General features: G+C 40.1%; 1 protein-coding gene across 1 annotated transcript in view; it reads right to left on the reverse strand.

Annotated features, from left to right (window-relative positions):
• The window catches only part of LOC144532202 (E3 ubiquitin-protein ligase NEURL1-like), a 32718-nt gene extending 6455 nt beyond the window's left edge, over window positions 1–26263 (reverse strand). Inside the window, exons 1-4 of the mRNA XM_078272831.1 lie at window positions 25980–26263; window positions 20275–20516; window positions 18149–18470; window positions 1620–2336 (exon numbers count right to left, since the gene is read on the reverse strand). Of these exons, the coding sequence (XP_078128957.1) occupies window positions 1620–2336; window positions 18149–18470; window positions 20275–20516; window positions 25980–26013 (1315 nt within the window). The 5' untranslated portion in view covers window positions 26014–26263. The remainder of the gene's footprint in view (window positions 1–1619; window positions 2337–18148; window positions 18471–20274; window positions 20517–25979) is intronic.
• Between the last annotated feature and the right edge of the window lie 206 nt (window positions 26264–26469).

The following is a 26469-nucleotide window of genomic DNA, read 5'->3' on the forward strand; positions in this document are numbered from 1 at the left end:
TGCATATGGAGGGCATCATAAGGAGCTATCACTGGCCCCCTCCTGATACATAATGCTGGGAGCCCACGCAAGACAGAAAATAACCTCCTCAACCCTGGTCTGACTGACTACATGAAAGAGAGGAGAGGAGAAACTAAAATGCAGACATGAATTACGAGAAAGAATTTAAACAAATTCTAACAAACCAATGCATTTTTAGCATCTCTTGAGTATCTCAGAAAACTTTGCCTCTAATTTTAATAATAATTTCCTGTGAAAAGAAGGGGCAGAGTCATTATCAACTTAGCCAGAAGACAACACGGGGGTGGAGGAAGATTGCTTTCAAAAAATTGTCTTTATCTGCAGGCGGCAACTGTAAACAAATCAAAAGCACTCACAGTTGTGCTTGCTGCACTCTGCAGAATTTTACAGTGACATCATAATGCATTAAGTCCAAGCAATGCTTGAGCTCCATCTTATGAAAAATGGAGAATTTAAAATCCTTTAAGTGCAAGACTCTTACAAAACTGAGCTAGTCATTCAAAATATTTCAAACTTAACTGGTATTTGCACAAAATATAGTGAAGCTTAAATATGTGTTAAATGTCCAAAATAAACTAGCGATACCGGAGACTTTTTAATTCTTCAAATTCGGTGAAAATTGCTATAATATACAAAAAAATATGAGCATATATATATATATATATATAGCATATCTTTAGCCTGTGATAATCACCACAACATTTGCGTGGTTCATAACATGTATGGTTTCATTTTCACTTTCAAACTCAAAAGAATCCAGAAATTCTTGTTGAGATGAAAATTATACCAAAACGTACAGCCAACCACTGCTTCTCATTAAACAGCCATTTTCAACAGCTCCTGAACCTGTTATTAATGTTCTTATTCTATTAAACTGAGCATGCAGTCCCACAGTCCTACAAATCAACACCAGGCGTGATCAACTTCAGGTAACATTGTCTCATTCTGTGAAATCTGTTGGAATCAAATGGCGCTGACAGGAATTCTGTTCAACTGAACATACAAAGTTAACATTCATATGCAAACTGTGAGAGGGTAGAATGTAGATTCCCAAGAGATCTATGAGTTCATAAAAAGCCACAGAGCAGCCCAGACAGCAAAGTTGGGGAAACTATTTCATGACTCGGCTGAGTGGGTATTCAAGGATCACAGACTGCATTCACTTCTGAAAGGAAAGTTACAAATTACATCATGTGCTATCTATGGAACATTGAACCATGATTTGATTTAATATTCAAATTATTACTAAAACTAATGCTAATAAACTGTTGATCTGTGTAGGTACTTCCTCTGTTTGCTTCTACCTAAAAGGCTAAAATCTTAGTTTGGCTCTTGGAGTTGTGGGTTTACTCCACAGTCCAAGAACATAGCAACAAGACATCCCACCTGCCAATGAATAGGAACATGAAGGCACTGGAAATTAATGAATGTAAGCAATTATGTTTAAGGACTAGTTTCTGGGGGAATAATAACAGTTTCCTTTTTCCTGAATGTTGACATTTAAAAATACTAGTTTACGGTTTTGCATTCCCAAAGTGATTTAAGATCATAAAGCTATTTTAGGCTGTTTCCATACAGTTTTAGTGAAGTGAGCGTACCTAAAATCCTGAGTTGTGTAATGGCGCCATGCAGACTGTAGAACATCCAGAGTGGTCTGGAGTTATCGACACACAGCTGCATCCCTGCACTGATGCCGTTATGGCTCATCATGACCTCCCCTTCTGCGTTCACCACAAAGCCCAAGATATCTCCACTGTGGAGTGGCACCGCCACCCGACACACGGCCCAGAATTCTTTGCGGTCAACCAGAGACTCTGGGTTGGACGGGAGGTCACTGGGCTTTAGGGTGGCCGGGTCACATGAAGTCACACCATAAGAGAGAGACCCGGGCCGTGTGACACCTGCCTTCACCTTCACAAACACAGTCTCTAAGCAGCGCATCGGCCGACTGGTGAACACCAGAGTCCTCTCGTCACCACGGTGATCCAGCCGCGCCACAGTGTGCTTATCCAGCACGGTAACATGGACGCCGTGCACCGAGTGGAAGTGCAGATCGGTGTCCAAATGGCTAGGCAGCAGCGAGCACTGCTGCGAGTTTTGAGAGTTTTGGGGCACATGGCAGGAGGCGGAGCTTAAGCGTTGTAGTCGTTCCTGTTCCTCATCATCTTCCTCCAGATGTGTCTCCTGCTGCTGCAGGCTCAGGTCACACAGGCTGATGGAAAGGCGAGGGTCATCACTGTTTCGCTGAATAGAGGCCCGCTGGGCGGCAGTAAAAGAACGAGGACGCAGGCAGTCCAGGGGGACCATCTCACTGTCTGTGGGGAAAAAACAGGAATGTTATATAATCACTTGTTTGTGGTGTTTTGAGGAGAAAAATTCAGTCTGAACCAACACAATGTCTGTGACTAATACAGTCACAACAATCTCAATTAACTGTCTTTCCAAGTGCCCATAGAGCCAAATTTAATGTACCTACCCACTTAGTATTCTGCATATTCCCATGTACAACACTGGTTTGATTTACATTCACTGTCTGCGCACTGTTCATTAATCATACCCGTCACTGTAAACAAATGGTGCCCTGCAGCTTCTCTGCTTTATAACGTATTCATTCTAATGCACTCTCTGTACTAAGGCTCAACAATATGAATAAATACGTCAATGTTTTAGATACTTAGAAACACATCAGGACTTTAAGTGGGGGCATACTGTAGCTGCAGGCCAGTGGCTACATCACAGTATAAGAGACGCAACAGCTTTATGTAACGTTGAAGGATAAGAGATGCACATGAAGCAACTGAAATAACGCTTCGCTAATAAGCCACATTTTCTTACTTAAACTTACTTTTTTTTTTTTTCTTCTTATTTTCACGTTTTATCACAATCGAAAGCCTAAGGTGTGAAAATGCAGACATTATAATCTAAAGATTGGATTTTTTTTTTTAATCTTTAATGAAGCTAGTTTATCTTCAGTGTTTGTCAAGGACTTAAATGTGTATGTATAGTATACAGTGGGTGTAAAATAGCTGTAATGAGCCAACCACGAGTCCTCACTGTTTACATAACAAACTGTCTCTGCAGCAGTGTCTTGATGTACTGTATTCCACCTCTGTACACTGTTAACACTGTAACATTTTAGGTTATGTCTCGATACTAAAAGAAGCTTTTTTTCCGATCATTGAAAGGGAAAGGCATTCTAAAAACTGCATCATATGTCTATCTCACAAATAGCCCTTACTATGCTAATTCTGCTCACTGTAAAATAGAAGCCACATGGAAACATTGTTGCAAAACAGAAGATGCGTGTGTCTTTCAGTGCACACAGCCGGTTCAAACGGATCTGCATTGTGGCACGCTTAGGGACACGCTGCCAAATTTAACACGGCCCTCCAACACGGGCTAAAATTAGCCTGATTGGACATTTGAGGAGAGCGGGGAGGGACAAGCCTAGGGATGAGTAACAGGATGGCTGTGTTGTGTGGCTCTTAGCCTCAATCTGCTTTGGGCTTCCCCTATGGGAAGTGGATGGAGCAGGAAAGTACAGAGGAGAGGATGAAAAATAGGGTGGGTTGGCCACTTGAGAGAAAGGGCATACCTCACCAGCTCCTGGTTATCACACAAAGACAGCACATCTCCGGCCAGCCACTGATAAACTGCTTGAACTTAATTACTTCCTCAGTCAAGAGTGTCCACAACCAAGCATCAGGCTCTTATTATTAGCAGCCTTATCGACTTCAAGGCAAAGTTAGCCGACTTTGGGCTACAAGAGATAATTTCTATTCTTGCAATTGTGGCTTCTCGCAGTTCACAGTTTCTGATTTTGAGAATGGCACAGCAGTCAAAACAAGCTGCGAGGAGAATAGCAACTTAATGAAAGTTTCTACCTGTTGCGGAAAAGCAAGCTATACAAAAGATAAAAGAAGACAAAACAATGAAAGATAAAGAAGTAAACCAAATAAATATGTATGATCTCTTCCTTGGTTTGGTCTCAAAGGAGTCTGGGATATAATTTCACACATAAAACACCTGACAAATATAAAAAGCATTGAGTCACACAGTGAAATTACCCAGCTTGAAACACAATATGCAATATTAAACGTGTTTAAGTGTGTACACCAACATTTACAGCATGGTTGCATGACAAGGGGTAAAGAACTGCTCTCATAACCAACACACACACACACACACACACACACACACACACACACACACACACACACACACACACACACACACACACACACACACACACACAGCAGAGACGTGGCTGGCACGGTCCTGTAACCTTTCCAAACTTTTTATATCACTCATGACAGTGATAGCCAACCAGGGTACCTGTACCCCAGGGTCTACGTGGAAAGATTGTGAGCTCAACTAATTGGAAAAATGGGAATTTTATTTAAAAAAGAATATAATGAGATACAGTGTCCGCTATTATAAAAGCTATTAAACTATTAGCATGTATGTATGTAAGCACAAAAAGTTGAAACCGTTATCTGAGCATGGTTGAAATAGCTAGAGGAAATGGCTAATTTGTTAAAATAATGGCTAAATGGTTGAAATGCCCAAGTTCTGCCATTCCAAATGGTACAAATGTAAACTTAATCAAACAAACCTGTGACAACATCCACTTTTATATCATTAATAATGAAATGATATCCAGTTTATTGTATTCAAATGAACACATTTGGAACATAACAGGGGAAGGGGAACTGCACTGGAGCTGTAGCATAAGCCTGCCAAAAAAAAAAACACTGACTTGGGATGTTCAAACAGCGAACAATCTTTTTGTAACTAGGATGTAAACACGCTTTATTACTCTTGAGCCAAGTCTCTCAGACTACTTACTTACTTATTAAAATGTCACTCATAAAAAGACAGGTGCAATCTTGTCTTTTGTCCTAAATTACCATGGGCCCCTTACAGAAAATTCACCGCAGCTTAGCTTAATTTTGGCAATGCTCCAGTGGTTTTACAATAGCATGCAATGAACATACAGCAATGGTAATTATATTCAACTTTGCAATTTTAAAGTTCAAGTCCTTGTAACTTTTGAATAGCAAGGCCAAGTCTAAATGACTTTTTGTCAGGCACGAAAACAATACCAGGAGGAAAGTTCTGATTAAATAGGAGGAACACATACCAGACTGACACAGTTCTGCAGGGTCAATGGCTGACCGCTTGGCTTTGCCTTTTTTTTTATTAAGCATTGTAGCTGTGAGAAAAGAAAAAAAAATCAGAAACTTGCACGGACATTATGGAGGAATTTCTTGGCCTTGTGGAAGTAACGCACCCACACCAAAACATACACCTGCAGAAAAACCCTCTACTTACTTTTTTAGGTTTATCTATTCAAAGAAGTTGCAACATTCAGGGACAGAAACTCTTAACACAATCCAGAAAAAAACAGTTCCTTGAAAGTGAACGCGATGCAAACAAGGATGTTCAGGACATAGCCTAACTGAAAAACTGGCATCCTGTTTCACTGGGAACACATGCCAGAATGATGTATTGCAGTTAAAAAGCCATTTAAGATAGTACCCTACCAACAGCCTGGCTCCACCTCATCTTGAAATGCATTTTAGAGGGGCATGCATGTATTGCAGTACAGTAGTTTTTGATCTAAATCATTCAATTACATTTTTAGATATGCCTTTTTTAGTGTTGAACAGCTCTCAGTCAGACAATGGCATGGTACTGAATAGAAGAGGAAGGGTTCAGTTGATTCCTTGGCCCGGTGGAACAGGATTAGGAGGCTTTTGGGGGCTTAAGTGAAGCTGTAACCTCTATACAAGGTCAGCTGCACCAATTGTGTGCGTCTGTACTGTGTGTGTGTGTTTGGAGATTTGCCCTAAGTATGCATGCCTAGGGGGCCTATCCAGGGCTCTGTCTAGAATGAGTGAGTGAAGTCATCGGTCATGAGAAAGGAGGCTGCAGGGGGAGGGGCTGTGTGTCTGTCCCAAAAAAGGAGAGGGAAGGGCTATCGGTTATCAAAGAAATAAAAAGAGAACTGGCTCCAGGGGAAAATCTGCATTGATGAGCTTTTAAGGAGTGGCATCCCACTCAAGATAATGGCACGAGTATGAGTGTGAAGCAGGAGGGGCTAAAAGGCTAGAGAGTGCTATGATATCGATACACAGGGAGAAGCCCAACAGTTTGAGTATCTGAAATGCCATGTGCAATAGGAGCCACATATGTGGCGTTTTTGAGAGATCAAGTCGAGTCTCTGGTTTAGTGCCAGATGTTTCTGAGATTTGGACAGTGATCGTGGAAAGAAAGGTGACAAATGGCAGCAGTGAAAACGACGCTTAGCACTTTACGGCTGTCACAAGGGCCTAGTGTTTCCAAGGCCATGCAGTTAAAAGCTTAACTAAAGTGGCTCTAAATGCATAAAACACTTTAAAACAGCCCTGCTTTAAATCTTTTCTTTTAACCAAAGACTTGTCTTGAGTATTTTCAAAGTGTCAGAGTGGCCACTGGTTGATGAGGTGTCTTTGGTGTTTCAATCTGATCTCAAACACATTTCTCCAGTTATAGATTTATCTCACTGTTTTGGTCAAAACAACATGCAAAAATAGACACATTTGCACACTGAATACACACATTCACATCTTCACTGGGACTAGACTCATCTGAAAGTGATTAGCCTCTTCTCTGAAGGCTTCCCGCTGTACAACCCAGCTCCCAGGATCCAAACCTGACAGGCTTCATCACGATTTCTATTTTGATTTCTCTGCAAAACTGTTAGATTCCATCTGGGTCGATTAAATACCAGCTGAGGCACAATAGCCCATCCAGCAGCATTTATTTTGGTTCAACAGATCAAATAAATTCTAAGCACTGACATCACTTGAAACAGAGCTCACATAAAGACATAGACCCTAATCCCTATGTGTACATGCTGGCAGATTGGGTCAAATGGTATTTTAGTTCATACCAGGCCTTTCTTTCATTGTAAGCAACTGTCTGACAGAACAACTGTATTTTAGTTTTAAAGGGGTGATAGAATGCAAAACTGATTTTACCTTGTCATAGCTGAATAACAACAGTTTGGAGGGTAAATAGGACATACATAGAACCTCAAAATCCCATTGACACCTCTTTCCTCTTCAAATCTGTCAATCTATCAATTTGAAACTGCCTCTGAAAACGGGCAAATCTCAACGAACTGTACCTTATTTGGCTCTGGTCTTGTCACGCCCCAACATCTGAATAGGTCGCGCAGATCTCAGAAATTGTATACATTGTTCATCTGCTATTTTATCACTAAATTCACTTCTGAGACTTTTTTATGTGAGAAATCAACTATATAAAGCTCAAATATGGGCCATTTTCCGAAAATTGATGGCTAATTGCAAATTTGGTAAGACATGTCGGACTTCATGAGCTCCACACAGTCTGATACCCCGAGGTTGCTACCTCGCAGCCCGGCCTGTCCTCCTTCACAGACCCCGGCCCGCTGTGAGCTAGATGGAGCTCCGTCACGGTGCTCCATACCTGCGCAAAGTCACCGTTTCTGGGTTACTGGACTACCAAACGCTGCTGCCCTGACAGAGCTCCAGGGCCTGCAGCTCGCTTCTCTCCCACCCCTCTTCCTGCTAAATGGCCGGTGTTTGTGAGTGAGTGCGCGGTCAGCGAGCTTGTTACGCCTGCAATCTCTTACCACAGGTTCCAGTTAATCTTATAATGGATATGTGTGTTGCGTTATTTAAACAAACGATCGAAAATGAAATAAACGCCTCTTGTCCGCGAGTGAGCTGGATGGAGCTCTATCAATGAGAGCTAGCTTGGCTCCTCCTAATGAGACCTCTGAAATTCACAAAAATGCATTCAATTGAAATCGGACAACAGCGTTAGCTAAGCTTTGTAAGACCTTAGGGTAGCTGTGATATAAATGCCGTGACGAAATTCAAAGTGTAAATATACTATAGTTATGCCGAAAGTGTAGCGGCGATCTTTTCCCATAGGATTGAATGGGACACATAGCCTAGCTAGCAGCTCCTCCTAACGAGTCCGCTCAAATTCACAAAAATGCCTTAAATTGAAATCGGACAAAAGTGTTAGCTTTGTAAGACTTTAGGGTAGCTGTGATATACATGCCGTGACGAAATTCAAACTGTAAATATTAGTGCTGTCAAACGATTAAAATATTTAATTAATTTAATTAATCGCATTGTCATCGTTAACTCGCAATTAAACGCACATTTCTTACTATTCTAAATATCACTAGATTTCTTTTTGTCCAATAATTTTGTTCTCATTTTAATGCTCTTATCAACATGGAAAAGTGGATCCGCTTGCTTTGTGCTTTTGTCGCCTGGCTTTGACGAGGGGGCGGAGAATTCGCATCAGCTGTGTGCTTGGCCATCAAGTGGTATTTCAGACTGGACGTGCTAACGACAAAACACACAGATCACTTTGGTCTTGTCAATGGAACCATTTGGCAACTTTTTAAAAGTAAACTTTCCATTCAGAATCTTATTGGCATCCATTTCGGCGTCTCGCGCTCGCCATCCACTCAAAACGTAACATTAGCCTACTACTCTTTGGCCGGCTCGCAAGCCCAAACAAGTGTGTGCGGCATGTCTGTTGTTTTGTTTCCGGTGTAGCTAGATCTGGTGTGGTGTTGTAGTTTTTCTAACGTTACTAGTTGTTGCAACAGCATGTGAAAAAAACTACAAAGTTTGCTATGCCAAAAAGAGCGTTAATCTCACGATAAAAACAACTGACGCCGTTAAAATGGGTTTGCGTTAACGCCGTTAATAACGCGTTTAACTGACAGCACTAGTAAATATACGATAGTTATGCCGGCAGCTGGCAGCCGGCCAGCTCCGCGGAGCCCCGAGCCCCGGTAGTCCAGTAACCCAGAGCGGTGACTTTGCCTTGGGTATCAGACTGTGTGGAGCTCCTGAAGTACCAAATTTGCAATTAGCCATCAATTTTCGTAAAATGGCCCATATTTGAGCTTTGTATAGTTGATTTCTTGCATAAAAAAGTCTCAGAAGTGAAATAGCAGACAAACAATGTGTAACATTGCAGTGCAATATGAGACCTGCTGTCTCATCTCCAATGTATGTGTATGTGCTTCGCTCAACCAATCAGCGCACAGCTCATCTAAATATTCATGAGCATACCATATTTGGAAGAAAAGCTGTCGTTCCAAATAGGGCCATATTCACAGGGTATTCAATAGGGCTGGGACGATTCGACACAAATAATTTGCACCGACGCGTCACTAAATAAAATAAATAAATAAAAATTGCGTGCAAATTAATTAATGTAATGCGGAACTAATGAAATGTGGAACTACTGTTAGATACGCGGGTTCTAGGGACACCTAATCTGTAGCCCCGCCTTAGCTCTGAAGCTAGCCGAGTTCTCAGCCTACATGCAGTTTTTTGACAGGTCGACGGTCTAGTGAGTGAGTCAGAGATAGCAGCACGAATATGGTGAGTAGTGGTGACCCACAAGAGTTAAGAGGACCCGCCGGCCTCTTTAAGATCACAAGTTTGGGAAAACTTTGAGACTGTATGGCTGTAGCTTGGAGCTTCCCGTGTCATGCACTCTCGTCACATGCCCTCCCGCCTGGTGCCGTCCCCGCCTCGAATTCTTCAGTCTTTGGGTCAGTTACAGTAGTACATGCGAGAGAGTGGTGGATAAGACGAGGACTGTGTGTCGGCGTTGTTCAGCAGTTGTTGGGTATGTGAGTGGAAATACATCTAACATGCTGCCGCATATATCTGACGCCATCACCCAGATGTGCCAATTACTGGAACGAGACAAAAAAAAACTGTCCAACTTCTCCTCCCTACAGTGCTTAACCAGCCTTTAGATACAAATAATTAAAGTTAAATTAAAGGGAGAAGAGTTTGGATGTTAAACAAGACCTTATTCATTATTTTACCTACTGTTAAAAGAAGCAAATACAGGCTACTCTTTTTGCACTTGCTCTGTTTACTTTAAGTTTTTATTTTTGTATTCCTCCTGAAAGTGACTTTATTTTGTTGTTGGATTGATAGCCTCAACAAGCTATCAGCTTCAGGTTGCACTACAAATTCATTTTACTTGAACAGTGCAGTGTTAAACAATTTTAATAAATAGAGATTTGAATCTTATTGAAATTTGTTTTGTGTAAATTGTTAACAATTGAGCAATGGGAAAATAATCGCTAATTGAAAAATTAATCGTTAGATTAATCGAAAAATTAATCGTTAGATTAGTCGACGAAAAAATAATCGTTTGGGACAGCCCTAGTATTCACAGACCCATAGATATAGCACCTAGGCCATTTTCAGCCCAACCAAAGACCTTAAGGAACAGTGTGAAATACCCTATATAATCATTCTATCACCCCTTTAATAACGATCCAGAGGAGAAATAAAGGGAAAATCCAAAAACATTGCAAACAGCATGGTAGATCTCTTCAGACCCTTCAGCATTTACCCAATCACAAGTTGTCATGATCTACCCAAAGACCAGCAACTGTATGTGTGATTTGTATGCTGGCTTTAGTTTGTTTCTTTTAGCCCACATGCTAAAGAAAATGCCATGGGAAGAGACCATTTTCACTGAGTCTGTGAATCTCTTATTTATTCTCTATTTTTCAAGTCATTTCTTGGCACTTTGCTCTGCTCTTGGCTCAAATCAGCCTAAGAGGAACTGTTACCATGGTTGCCTTTATCCAATGTGTTTCTCTTGCTGATTATAGCCAGTGTACTGCAGATTAAGATGGCTTATTATCTTGGGCAAGGAGAACTGCTATTATCGGTTATTGTTAATGTTTCAAATTTTGCGATTCAAATCTTCTTCTCTTCTATTTTCTTGGCCATACTACATATCCATAATCCTTGTTCAGCTCCCTGCCTGAAGTCCTGCCTCCACAATGTGTTTATCTTTCTATCTTTAAAATAGGTGTTCATGTTGCAGCTTTGTCTAGAAATAAAAGTAATAACCAAGGGACTATGCTAAAGTGCCTTTGCCCTGGAATTTAGGTTATGTTATCTGCATCAAAATTCAACACCATCTTTAAATACTACACTCTTATTCTTTTAGTACATTGTTTTGACAGTTGGTATACAAAAAAGGTGACTCATGCACTATATTTATGTATCTCTATTATCAGGATATAGTGTGCAGCTGCAGATGCCAATCAAGGGGAACTACTACTAGCAATTACAAATTTAAAAACACATTTAGCGATAAAAACATTGCAATTATAATACTGCGTTGTAGAAGACCCATTAAAACGACAGTACACTTATTTTTCCAGAATTATGAAAAGTGAAAGTACAAAGTAGTATAGATACAAAATTGGTTAGATTTATCATGTAAAGCAATGTTAATGATGCCCACAGAAAGGTACTGGGGACTTATGATTGGCTGAATGCCAAGGGGCATAGTTACAGCTTCAGCATCAAACATGGTTGGAAAGCTAAGCGGGACAATGTACCTACTTAAAAATGAACAAGGTTACCACAGCGTTACGATTTTTACCCAAAAAAGGTATCAACATGGACTAAATGGGTCTCATGAGCTGAACATAAGTTGCAGGCTTCAGTAACTTCCAAAAGAGGAGAACTTGGGACAGGGTCCATAGTCTTGCAAAATCTTAATGCGACTATAATCAGGTTTAAATGTCCAGTCCCTTGAAAAAGGGGATCACTTTTCATATGATTTATTGGTGTGATCAGCATAAAGAGAGAGCAAAAGAGAAAAAAGAGCGACAGGCTGTAGTATGATTCATGATTTTAGTCTAATTCTGCCAAAAGAATTCAGCTCAAGGAAATTACTAAATGTTTATAATATGGAGGCATTTAGTATCACTCTTTGCCTTTCGTCCTCACTATCTGCTGTTTGCCTTTGGCTGGAAGCTGACTTTTGACAGATGACTTTGCATATTGTTATTACCATGCTGAATTTCCAGTTTATTGTTTGTGGAGGATTTGGCTGTAAGCAGCAGACCAGAAATTTAACGTATTAGTACAACACTCATTTGCAGTACTTCAGGGTAATCAGACCCTTCAGGCTTATCGTGTGTCTTCATCAATCAAAATTAACAAAATAGTTTAGCTCTGCTCTTTTTTAAAGGCCTGTGGACCACACCTTTACAGTGTAATAAACAATATAAAAGTTGATACTGTAACACTGATTTAAATTTTTACATATATTCATCATTTATATTGTTCTTCACCTATTATACTGAACCATTTTTACCTGCATTTTCAACAGGCTGAGCCATACGCTGCATTTCTGGCCACTTGTGTCAGGCTGCACCTATCTGACCCCTCTATATATAAACCATTTCATCCAAAAATAAAAAACACTGTAAAACTCAACATAATCTATGTTGACAAGTGAAACAATAAGTGAGATCTGTAGCAAGTGAGCGTGAGCGTTAGGCACACTGAGTGAACACAGACAGAAATAGACACAAAGAAAGGAAAGTACAGCACAATCAGGTTCAGACAACTCAACATGTTTGTACAGCACAGAGCTTTTCAGCATTTACACGTAATCTCTTTATCTGTTGACAAAACAGGTATGAGCTAAAGGTGCAGCGATCTTTATCGGCTAAAAGACAGTTTCCATTTCAATTCAAATAACATGATTTGGTTCACATGAGCTAACAAGAGTTTAAAATGGGTTCAAAACATTACAAATGTACACTAATGAATTTAAAACTACAATAGTGTACAGTCATGCCAGCTGCTCTGTGAGGCTGTGCCTAGGCACAGTGGTGCTTTGAGCAAAACGTCAACATGCTAACATTCTCACAATGACAGCGCTAACATGCCGGTTAGAGCTGAAACAAGTCAATTAATTCAAGTCATTCAACAAAAAAAAAATGAACTTCTTTTGATGATAGATTCATTGTTGAGGTAATTCTTCAAGTAAAAATGCAACATTTTCTACAGGTCAATCTGAATTGTGAGATTTGTCTGCTTTTCCTTACCCTATTTCATAGTAAACTGAATACCTGGGCGGTTTGGAGAGTTGGTCAGTGAAAACAAGAAATTTGATGACATCACAATCATGGTGGCCATTTTTCAACTAATTTCTAAACAATTAATTGATTCATTATCATAACTGACGGACTTATCGATAATGTTCACAATCTGAATTTTGACCTGATGATGCTGTGTGTGTGTGTGTGTGTGTGTGTGTGTGTGTGTGTGTGTGTGTGTGTGTGTGTGTGGGGGGGGGGGTCATTTTACACAAAACCACATTAAGTGGCACTATAAATAAAAGTCAGGGGATCACCAAAGTCATAATCTGGGAACCACGAATGTCTTCAAAATGTGATGCATCTAATTGAATAGATGTTGAGATATTTCACAGAATAAGTAAAAACTTTGACCTTCTGGTGGCACAAGAGGGAATGGCAGCAGAGCACCAACATCTTTCAGATTCATCCTCTGGAGAACATGAATGGCTGTGCAAAATTTCATGGAAATCTATCCTACTTTTGTTAATATAATCCAATAAGTGATGTCTGTCAGGATGTTAGTAAGCATGAGGGGAGCATACAGCACAAGGTTTTCACCACCATTATGCTCTACAGGCCTAATGCATTGCAATGTCATGTACAGACATGATTGATGTCAACACCCTCCTTTTAATCACCTAAGATGTATGCAGCGTCTTGACAGTCTGGCAGCCATTTTGGATTCTTCTCTAACGACAGGTTGCAGATGATGTTAGCCGACACCGGTCTCATGGATCACTACCAGTCTGTCAGTGATTAAGTGACTCATCTACCTCTAGTAAACAAACCCCCAGTAGAGCATCTTGCATCCATCAAAAGATGCCTTTGACTCGCTCGGCTTATCTAACTTGGAAGGAATCCATCATACCTGTACAAAACGGTGGAGGCTGTGTGGTCTCTTGGGAGTCGTCCCATAAACAAACACATTCTGTTAAGACTGCAGCCGTACATGTGTTGACATGTAGACAGCGCAGTTACTTTTTTGACTGCAGAAAGGTATAGTATTCCCATATGTGTCTGCTTCTGGGAAATGAAACTAAAAACACTTGCAAGTTATTTGTGACCTGATTTCTGGAGGTTCTACAACAACCTTAATAAAAATCAAATGCTTAAAAGTTGACGACAAAAAAAGAAAACATCTTTTAAACTTTACATTTTAAAATATATCTGTTTGGAACTGCTGTTTTTGTTTCACAAAGTTGTATCTTAAGCCTGGCCTTAAGCCTTATAATACTGTTCAGAGAAATATAGCAAATAGAGACATTTGTGAAAATATAGCTGACAGCTTTGAAAACAGTTATGTTGCTTGAGACATATTATATAAGCGCGGAAACCTTTTGTCAGTTCCTCTAAGGGCTAATGCGTCTCAGCATAGCACAGGCTGTTGTGTACAAAATTCAAGCAAGGCACTTTAGTCTTTATTGATAGCTGCGTGAGTAGGACAAGTGTGGTGATGTAACAGATCTTTCTTAAATTGCATGGGCAGCATTGTTGGTCTGGACAACCCCTGAGGCTCAGTTTGATTTCAGCAGATTCATTTAGCTTCCTCTCTTATGCAACACCATCTCAGCTTTCAAGCTGTCTCACTGATCTCAGGATCACCTTTGACTCGATGCATGGGTGGCTAACTACTGAACTGCACTCCCTTGATAAAAGCCTAGAGATAAAACACTGCTCCTGAAAAGATCCTTAAACATCAGTATAAGACCTGCCATCAGGTCTTTTTGCAGCAGGCAGCATTTAGAGAAGTGTGTAAGGTTGTAAATGATTAAACAGACACAACAGTGTTTGATGCAGATTATCCACAGGCTAAAAACAACAACACACTTTTGACTGTAGCCCTGCTAAAATGGATCACTTTCATAGTAGGCCATTGCTATTGAATGAAAAACATCTTCAACAAAACTTAATTAGGAAAACAATGGTTGCAACTTTATCTTCAAAATGGATATTAGATGCTCTACTTTTATAGAAATAATCACCTCAGGTAGGATCACAGAAACCATAAGCTGAAGCAAAACAATCAAACTACCAAAACATTTGATCAGAACAGCAATAAATAATTGTGCCTGTAACACTGTCTTTAGTAGATGTTTAAACTCAGGTGGCTGTTAGCAGGAAAAATGTGACACTTCTGTGTGCTGACATGTGAGCAGGGACACTTTCATAATTAGTCCATAAAATATTAAAGGTGAGGAAGCTATTCGAAGAAAGGATGTGATCAGATACAGTTATGCTCACTACACGGGTCTTAAAATAAGAGCTTGTGAGGCTGATTGGTCTAAGCTGACGGCTGATGTCAGCTGGGAAATGAGGTCACAACACAAGAATGCTTAGAGAAATAATGGTTAAATGTTTTGTGGAAGCAAAGTTTAAATCTGTTATCACTACTCATAAATATGTATTTTCTTAACATAGACTTAAAGAGTAACGATTTGGCTCTTGTATAAAGTTGGGGGACACAAAAGAGACAGATCCAAAAAAAAAACTCAAAATCGAAGCAACAGATATGATATCCTGACTTTTAGCCCCTACGGATCAAACTCCAGAAACTTTCAATCCTACAATTCCCATAATGAATATAGTCTTTCATTAGAACCCTCCGTTCATGGTAAATGCCTATATATGTTAAACTCCACATCTCCAGCTTGTAAAGCATCCTTTAATGCCAAATTTGAAATAGCAAGCACAACTTGAGATAACCCATGATGACATCATCAAGGTTATTTTCTCAATCTTTAAAGGGCAACTCTAGGTCTGTTTAGGGGTCTTAGGGAGTACCACTGCATGTGTGGAAAAGGTTGCAAAACCATCTTGTGGCTCTAGAGGGAGCTGCGTGAAATCTGATATATTGCCTCAACTGATGTCATTTGAGTCAGCGTTAGCTGGGTCTGAATACTCAACTTTAAAAAACAACAAAAACAACAACAACAACAACGTTGTAGGGGTGCAATGCTAATGCTAAATCGGTGGTGTACTCTTTTAAAAAGTCTCACAGACTGAGTAGGACTCTTAGTGACACGTAAACTGATCCCCATGTGTACAATTGCTGGAGAGCACCTTTGATAAACCTAAAGCTCTTAAAACACATTATCTTACTGACACAGTAATCCATATCACTTAAGTCAACAGGTTTATCACAACTTATTTTCTTTCATATTTTTACTGGCTTGCACATTTATCACAAAAGCCAAATCAAGGTCACCTAACCAAGTCCTTCTCCACACTCCAAAGAGCTTATTCACAGCTCCACGCCCCATTTGTCTCTTGTAAAAGAAAAACAACTGCAGCAGATCCGTAACTCCTACCTTGACAGATTGTGTGATACCAAGCCCACAACAGGTGAAATTTGGCTCAATTTATCAGCTGGTGTTGCATTCATTTCAGACCCAAGTGTAAGCATCATTAAGAATCAAAATGCACCCTTCTGTTAAAGGAAAATATGCACATGTGCCAGTTCACAACACCAGACTTTGATGTGTCCGCCCATATTTCAGGGACTAAGTGTTTGCTGAACTGCAGCCAACTGCTGAGACAATACTGGGCCTTTGAGATATACCATGCTCTCCAGTAGTGACACTCTCAGGCTATAGAGGAAAGCTGATAGCCAAGTGATACTTCAGCTGACTGAGGGCCGAGGATTTTCGGTTTAAGCCATCATAGTGGGGATAAAGGTGATCGATTAGAGTAGAAACAGTGGGATTTAGGGCTGCAGGCCTCATTCACAGGCACAAATTACATGAACTACGACTACACGTTGCGGGACATCTTCATTTTAATTGTAAAATGGAAAAAATCTGTTATCATACCATACCGTTTGGTGAACAGGCCTCTCATTTAAACATGAATCTGTGTTCGGGTTGACTGAAGTCGAAACATACCGCAGACACCTGACATCATCCTTCCTCTTTGTCTGTCCTCTTGGGATGACCAACACACTTTGACAAGAGCTGTGTGCTGTTCAGCACCACATGGCCAGTGAACCCCAGATAGTGGCACTCTGGTGCTGGATACCAAACGGCCCATAACGAGATAGCACGCGTCTCGCTGTCAACCACACCGGAGAAATGAGGTTAAATGGCACTATCTACACAATATCAGAGCCTCTTCTATTTTTATTAACGGTGCTGACAGGCTCTATTCTTTGGAGAGAGGCAGTGTAATTCTTGGAAATGGTTATAAATAAGTACTGAGGTGTCCACAAGGATTCCTCTTTATCAATTTTGCATAGTTTTGCATTGTTTTCAAAAATTGGAGACAGCTGTTTTTGATGCATGATGTGTTTCATAAATGCATCTCAATCTACAATCCAAACATACTTCAGATGATTCAGTGCGGTGAAAACTGCTGTTAATGATTGTGGAGGACCTGTAATTTCTTTGCTGTAATGACCCTTTAAACCTTTAAACAGCATGGAGAACTTGTTAGAATAGTTTTCAGACATTTTGAAATTACTCCTTTAGGGAAATATCTTTGATACTAACAACCATGGTAACTATACAATCTACTTAATCTCCCACCATCTTTTTCCACCGAGCTATTTGGTCGGTGTGGGAAAAGTAGAGCAGCTGTATGTAACATCACCTTTTAACCACTCGCACTGGAAAAAACATCAGATGCAGAATGATTTCCAGTCTTGAAGCATTATAGTAACAAAACTCTGTGAGGTCTACGAGGCTATAGGCACAGCAGTGCCAATGCCAGCATGCTATCATGCTGATGTTTAGCAGTATATTATTTACCATGTTTACCATCTTAGCTTAGTATATTAATCACTTAACACAAAGTACAGCTGAGGATGATGGGAATGTAGTTTTACAGATATTTGGGCATAAACCAAAGTATTGGACAAATCAAGTCATTAGGATTCATCCTCTGGGCACCATGAATGTCTGTAGGCCCACCAAATTTCATGGAAATCCATGGAAGTCTTTGAGATATTTCAGTCTGGACAGACTGACTGACTGACCGACCGATCGACATTGCCATCACTAGAGGCTGGCGCTAGCATGGCTAAAAAGCTCTTAGTCCAAAAAGATTTTTTTTAAAAAGAAGGAAAAAAAGCCATTACTCTTGCTAAGTTCACAATTCAAACAGAGTCATCATTTCTCGGAAAGGACCTGGTTCTGAATGATGACTCACCTAGCAGCTGGATCCCCCTGGTGAGGCCGTAGACGTCTATGAGAGCCCACACAGGCTCAGAGACATGTACCCCGCTGAAGAACAGCATTGGGCTGGAGTCGTTGATGCGGTAAAACACACGGCCCTTCTTGTCCACCCAGAAGGAGATGACGTTTCCCTCATTGGAGAGCTCCTCTGGCAGGGCTTTTGCCCAGAAGCCACTCTGGGAGACCAGGTCGGGGCAGGCGTACTTCGGCAAGGTGTCTGGGTTGATCCTCGATGGGTCTTTGGATGTAAAACCAAGACGCAGAGCACCGCTCCAGCAGCACTGCTTTTTAGTGATCTGGAGAGTACATAATTTTAATTCATGAACATATTCAACTTAAGGTCTTTACATTTACTTTCATCGTTGTGTGAACTTGAGTATAAGCTAATATCAGCATGCTAATATGTCCGTAATGACAATGCTAACATGCTAATATTTAGCGGGTATAACTACATTGTGTTTAGCAGGTGTAACTAATAATTACCATGTTCATTAGCTTATTTTCCAACATTGCCACCAACATCCATAGCATCAAGCTGTGATTTTAGCATGGCTAAAACTAAGACGAGTTACCTTGGTACGGTTATCACCTGCAAACGATTTTTGTCTTATTTTGAACCTCTATTTACTGCATTTACCGTGCCAGATAACAGTATTCCTCACATGGCAATGCTTGCCCTGCTCTCTCACTTTCGAGACATAGATGGCCTGATAGGTGAAGTGGAAACTTGTTCTAAGCTGCTGCTGCTTTGGCCCACACAAGAGCGAGAGAGAGAGAAAAGAAAGAAAATCAAAACAGGAGAGCAAAAAAGGGGGATTAAGAGAGAGAATACAAGTAAAAACATAAAGAGAATGAGAGAGAAAGGACTTTTCAAAGTGTCTTCATTTTTCAATGAACATACTACCATTATAAAATATAGTATGTACTAATGTTCATAGTGCAGTATCTTGGTAGTATACAAGACTTTTCTCCACTGTATGGTTTTGTAACGTAATGTGTTTTACAGGAAATGATGGAAGCCATCGGGAAGACGAGTGTTGGTGGTGCTATAATCTTCGGCCTCGTTTCACACGCAGGTCCCAAATGGATGCAGCGTCATTTTTCACAAATTATTGTTGCTTATTGCAGATACATTTGCAACTCTCACATGCTCAATTGTGATGTTTGTTTTTCCTAGTGAAATGTCAAAAACAAGGAAGAGGAAACAATCTACTGTTGCAAACCACAGCTTTCATGTTGAAAATGTTAAAGAACAGGTCCTAAACATGAGTTATGTTTATTTTTAATTTTCTGAGGTGTCATAGCCGTTGTACTAATCTCTATTATGAATACTTCCTACATTTGTGTTTTGCATCATGTCACAATAGTTTCCATTGATGCCCCACACAGAAATCTATTGATTTTACTTATAGTTAAGCATGCTGGGATCTTTCATTTGACCTCCTGTTGTCATTTTACTACTGTATTCTCAAAACATGATCAGAATGAGCATATGTAAGGTATAATGTAGAGCGAGCCAGTCATTATTGCGAGTTAGAACCTCGACAGGGTGATGCAGGTCTTGAATCAGCCTAAAGGGGTTCAACTCGCAATAATGACCGGCTGGCTCTACATTATCCCGCTTATTACACAGCTTATTACATGGCTTATTACACATCTACTCATACAGTGGTTGCTGACTGATGATGCCTGCGTCCTGGTCTGGACGGTTAACTTTACCGCTGATGATAACCGCTCCAGCGGAAGACATGTCGCCCCAGTGAGTGAGCTAACCATGGAGCTAACTAATGCTCTGTTTGCATTGTTGCCAATAGCAAACCTCTTATCCCCCACCCTCTCTCCCTTTTGTAATCTGCTGATCAGCGGTATGAGCGCCTTATGAGCACAAATATTGATTTAATAAAGATTTGATTGATTAAAAAATGGTCCGCCACAGTCTAGGATCAAAACTCCGTCCAGTGGTCTGTTATACTTAGCAATGGTCTGTTACACAGAAATAGCAGACCACAGAATGCCATGATTGACCAATCAGAATAAAGTATTCAACCAAGCCATGTAATGAACTATAATATACAACTAGGACAGCTAGTGTATTTTTACCTTCAGCCGTACTTGCTCATACACAGCGGTTGGTCTGTTGCTAAAGGTGATGGCGTTACAGAAGCTGGCCTGCCTCTTGACGGTCCTCTGGGCTATGTCCATGACGATTTGCGAGCCCTTGGTACTGGGGTGGAAGAGCAGAGGGAAGGAGGACAAACTTCTACACGGCTGGATGGGCAGGCAGCGCTTGGGCTTGTGGTGGCATCGCTGAGATGTGGCAGGAAACGGTCCGTTCAGAGAATCTATGTGAAGAAGGAAAAGTTGTTGCTTAATTTAGTCCATGGGTGGGAAATGCATTACTGAATTTCTTCTTGGGGCAGAGTACAGTTATTGGATTAGAATATTAGATTAGTTTTAACCACCACAGGCTTCACTTTAAATACTGACATTGTGAGGTGGACTCAGGTTGTGACTTGCTGTCACGTGCAATTTCCTCTCACATATCTCACCTGCTCCTTTAACATCCAATTAAGTAAACATGTATTACAATAATCTCATACTTGGGCTCTGTTTTCAGCTTCTCAAGGTAGCACAGTGCAACCACACACCTACTGTACTGTTGACATGAAAGAACAACGTGCAAGTTAAATTACATGAAAAAATGTCCTTGGATGGAAACAAAACACAAGGACAGAATTGCTCTCTTGGTTACGTAATTAAGGAGAACAATGAAGCTGTGCACATACAATATGCTCTTATTTCAGTGAATGGCAATTTCCTGTAACACCTATCACTTTCTGCTATTCTACATGTTGCCAAATTTTAATGTAACAGTTTGTTTCTCACTGTGCTGGAACACATTTGTACAAAAATCAGTAGAAGGGAGGAAATGGAGCATGAGAAGGAGGATAAAGAAAACAAAAATGATTAGCTAACATGTAAGGTTCACTAAAATCATCTCTGACAGCTGAATTAGTGCAGCAGAAAGCAAGCTTTGGGATCGTATATAAGTTCTTGATGTGTATATGTTCGTTTGGCTGATACAGTATATTCCATACTCTTAAAATAGCAATGCATGGCTGTTACAAGTTATTTCCAGCTGTGGCTCATGTTTTAATGAGCGCATATCAATCACAATATGTACACCTGAGAGTCAAATACACACTGCCTTATCAGAATGAAAAAAAAGAAAAGAAAATGACTGCTGCTAAATGAGATTTAGTGACATTTATTGTGTTTTGCTGGTCAGAGGAAGTAGCAGAATAAAAGCAGACCCAAAGGAGAACATCTGACTCATAATATGCAGCAGAGTTTTGTAATTTGTTCCCATGTGAACATGTTTGTGAACATGCGTGAATCATGACTGCTCCCACATACCGTAACCTCTTAATAAAGCAAAACATCTTTTTTTTTTTCAAATCTCATCTGTCGTTTTTATTTTTAGACTGATAAAGACTTTGCTCAATGTCGTCATGATTTCACACTCACTCCCTTTATTAAGACCAATTCTCCCCATTTGTGGTACCACAGTTGTGTTGTGGCATCTTCTCACAGACACTGGGTTCTCATTAAATAAGGCAGAATTATTCGGAGTTGATTGATAACATGTACAAATATAATCTCATCAAGTGATTTGATACAGATTTCTGTACTACAATACTTAAGTTCTCTCTACAAAGACATTTAAAGGTCTTAAAGTACCATAAAATCCTACCCTGGAAATCCAGAGTTCTCGCGAGAGCACAATTTGAATCAGCGAGTCACTCTGTCATTCAGTAATGATGCTCATTAACTATGCCCTTGTAGCCGAGCTGCACCAATCACATCGGTGTATCTGATATAGGCGGGCCAGAGGCGAGCTAAACAGATGACGACAACGCTGCAACGTCGAAGTCATTAGTAAACATTGTAAGATAGCTACAGATGAACACCAGTTTTTTTAAACGTCTTTGGCCGCTACAATGAACGAGTTAGACTTGGCTTTTTATCTAAAAGAGGAACAGAAGACGGCGCTCAAATTGTTCCTTTGCAAGAAGGACGTTTTTGCTGTTTTGCCGACCGGATATGGCAAGAGTTTCATCTACCAGTTAACTCCGCTGGTAGCTAAGCATATGGGTACGCACTGGATACGTCACCCCGTGTATTGTTGTGATTGGTCGTAGTGTTATCCAATGGCATGCAGTGAGATTTTCAAATGCATGCTTGGTGCCGCCCCTCGAGTTGGGCCATTTTTATTACTCATTGCCAGACCCTTAATCTTTCGGATTTGGGTCTGGATTTCCAGGCTAATACAATCCAGCCTTTGTGCCAAGACTGGGAGCCAAATAAATAATTCAGGACTAATTAACACTTCTTCATACTTGAAAACTGCTTGTATTTTCACACCTAAATTTGGAAGACTGTGTGGAGCTACTTGTGTTTGTCCGTGAGAGAAGTATATGAGCCACTGCTGACAGCTATTCTTGCTTCTCTTTGAGTGACCTTGGAGGGTCACAGTGTTTATAATGTACCCCGGAGACAAATCAATCAACACTGTCAGGATTGGCAATGACTAAAAATGTGACTTAGGTCTGTTATAACGTCACTATTGTTCTGATTACAGGGCAGAGAAAGAGGATTGAGGGATGTTAAAACGTATAATTTGTTGAGTTTTAACTAGAAAGTGTCTTACCCTTCACATCACAATCAGAGAGGCTTTGCCAAGTGTTCTGGGCTCAATTCAGTGTATTTGTTAAGCTCTTTGCATGCTCTTGTCGCTGCAGAACAATGTGGAATTGTGCTCTGTGCACAACAGTGGTCTTAAATGAAGTCATAACAAATCCTTCAACCATATTGCATCCATGATGTCATGTCAGACGTGATGTCTTCGAGAAAACAAAACAAGACTGTATTGTACTCCATCAAGGCCCAGACTGAATAGAGTATTTCCTGTAAGGTCTAAAAACAGAAACAACACCTCACAGGCCTCATGCTTTACCATCTAACCAAGACACCAATATCTTCTTCCATTCTTACTACATTAATATAATTTCTGCTGCTGTGAAATTTAATTTTCCAGTCTATTTTCACATCCCAGGCATCTTGTAGTGGATTTACAGCATTCAGAGCACACAGATGACTATACAAACGATGAATAAAGTCAAATATGTGTAAATAAATGGATAAATACAAATACCGCATTTGATTTGCTGTAAATTACAGCTGGTTGGAGCCAAAAGTGCTGATGATAAAGTGGCTGTTGAAGTGTGTTTAAAAAGTCATGCGACCTAACGGAGACATCAGGGTAAACAGTGACCAGAGCCTTGTAATGATAAAAGAGAGGTGCCATGACGAATGTCAGATGAGCAACTTAAGGAGGGATAATGTTACTTAATGCACCACCGCACACAATGTGACTGCCTTTGCTGTCATTATTTGGAAAGGAAAACAGTGCAGAGACAAAGAGTGGCCCTGGCCAGTGTCACCTGGCTTCTTATGCTCTTTACTCTGTGTTTTATCCCCAGGCTCGGTCTCACTAAGAAGCCCCAACAGAGGCCCATGTGGTGTGACGTTGGTATAGAGGCTCGATGGCCCTCTCTCCCAAGACAAGCACTCAAAGGCAGCATCTTAAAGAGCCAAAGGGCATGTATATGTTTTTAGCTTTTGCAAATATGTCATAGCTTGTGTTGTTTCAGTAAGAGGTAAACAAAAGAGATTCTTAAAACACTTCCCATAAGTATTGCTGTGTATCAGTCCTGTTACTTTTACAGTGCTGTTTATTTTTCATTTGGTAACATGTTATAAATTAAATCCTAAATTAGAGAAGATGTTTGCCTGGTAGTCTCCCCATGTGGCTGTTTCTTTCACAATTAATATTGTGCTTTGTAAATGATAAAAGATAATTTAACTTAAAGATGGACAAAGTTTAGCGTCTCTAGAGAAAAGTCAGTGTCACAAAAACAGTTGAATCTGTTGGTGATATTATTGATTTTATTAAGTTTCAACAAAGAGACATAAAGCAGAGACTACTTTATTCAGCTTACCTCCAGGCTCTGACCAATTAGGTATGCATGTAAAGTGTTTATATATTGTAATGTCAAGTTTATAGCTTCAATTAACATTTATTTTCTTTAGCAATTAATCTATTGATTATTAGTGGATAGATCGTTTTGGCCATGAAAACACAATTTCCCAAAGCCAAAGGGGACATCTTCGGGGGTCTTGTTTTGTCCGACCAACACCCACAATCCAAAACCCAAAGATTGTCAGGAAACCAGAAAACATTCATTTTTGAGGAGCTGGAACGTGAGAATTCTGGCATTTTTTTTCTTTACAAAAATATCTAAACCAATCAACTTGCAGCTCTAGCAAAATTAAGTAATGAATCATCAGTGCTGTTGTTTTAGAGCTATTTTCTGATCCCGATGTTACATGTAATCTCAACATTTCAAAGCTTTATAAACACTCATCACATATAACTAATTGTCTTTCTTGAAAAATGGTTTAACCTCTGTGCTAAAGTCACACTGTGATATCTAACCTTCATTGATACAATCATGCCAGTTTGCCAAATGGGGAGAGCTGAATGATTCATGAGCCCGAGCTGGACAGGGGCCCTGCTACATGACAGGTTACATATTCAGGGCCCTGACTGAGCTCTTGTTAGAGGGCCAAGGTTTTAGGTAGCGCCCCTGCCTGCACCTATATTGTTATTTCACACCAGTGGCTCTTAACAGTGAAATTGGAAAAAGGACTATATGGAATATAGCCTATTGAATTAACAGCCATATGAACCACAGGAAAGCAGCAAATCCTTGGTACCAGAGAGCATATATAATTGGTTTTTATTAACTGATTATCGATTATCGATTAGCTGCAGGGTAAATTTTTTTCAATCGATTAATCAATTAATTGACTAATTGTTACAGCTCTGCAACCAATATAATCAATAACTACCCTCTTCTAGACTGTTACTTCAACATTCATGGTGGAAACTTTCAAGTTGTCAAAAATATATAATAAACAATTATAGATATATAGAAGTCTGAATAAAACAGCAAGAATGATAGTAAATAAAGTCAAACACACTTTATAATTCATGCTTTGGTTTTAAACTTATAGTGTTCGGCACATTTAAATTGCATTAAATACGTTTAATTATAGCCTACATGTACAGTATCTTGTAAGAGAAAGCTTCTGCAAGAAATGCAATGTAATGTTTACTGAAATGTGAAAAAAGATTAATAATAGGGTCCAATGCACCTGTTAACTACCATCATTTGAGATATGTGGTCTATTCATTATCAATTGATAACCAAAAGACACAAAGGACATAACGCGTCAAACAGACATTCATGAAGCATGTGAGTTTATCACTTTAAAACAAATAACAAACCAGTAGGAAAAGTTATGTATCAACTTGGTTCAGTTCATCCTGTCTGATTTATTTTAATACTGTAAACAGGCTTCAAGAAGAAGCAGAACAAGACTGAGAAACTTGCATCGGGATGTTTTTATAAAGGCTATGATGTTGTTATCAAATTTTGAAAAACACGATTTCCTGTTCATATTTTCTTTTTTCAGAGCCAGTCGTGACTTACAGAAGGTTGTAAAACTTGGCTACTTTCCCTTCTCATTTATTTTAGGCAACCAGGACGCCTACAATTTCCATGCACACAGGCATGAGGCACGCCTCCAACTCGATTACATCTACGTCTTCTGTTATAATAATCACTGGATTCATTAATTTTTAAAGAATCAATAGCCGTGAAGCCAACTGTCCTTACCGTAGAAGGTATTCCTGGTGATCTGACCTCCCATGGCTGCAAGGTGCGTTCACCTCCTCTCTAACTACCAGCTGGATCAACAATATTCACATTCAGCTGCGCGTCCGGAGCGGCGACATTATACGGACACGACGCCGTTCACAAAAAAAAGTCCCGACAGTGTTTCAGCGACAGGTTGTGTCCGAAGCCTCGTCGACATGAAGCAGCAGATCAAGCACTCAGCGGTTGCCTCCGGTCCGCGCAGAGATCACGCTGAAATTAACATGAAAGGTGGTAGTGGAGGTGGGACTTCCCGGGACTATTAACGCTATAGCTACCAAAGAGGGGACCTCCAGAGTCCAAGCAATACATCACCATCATATGCTTTTTGACTGTCAGAGAGGACACTTATCTCCCTGTAAGATACATTTAATAGGCTGCCTTTGTAGGGACTCACAAGATCAATTTTTTTATTTTATTTTCCTACCTTATATTTGAGTTTCTGATTAGT

Source organism: Sander vitreus, chromosome 17 (assembly GCF_031162955.1).
Source record: "Sander vitreus isolate 19-12246 chromosome 17, sanVit1, whole genome shotgun sequence".
Classification (NCBI taxonomy): Eukaryota; Metazoa; Chordata; class Actinopteri; order Perciformes; family Percidae; genus Sander; species Sander vitreus.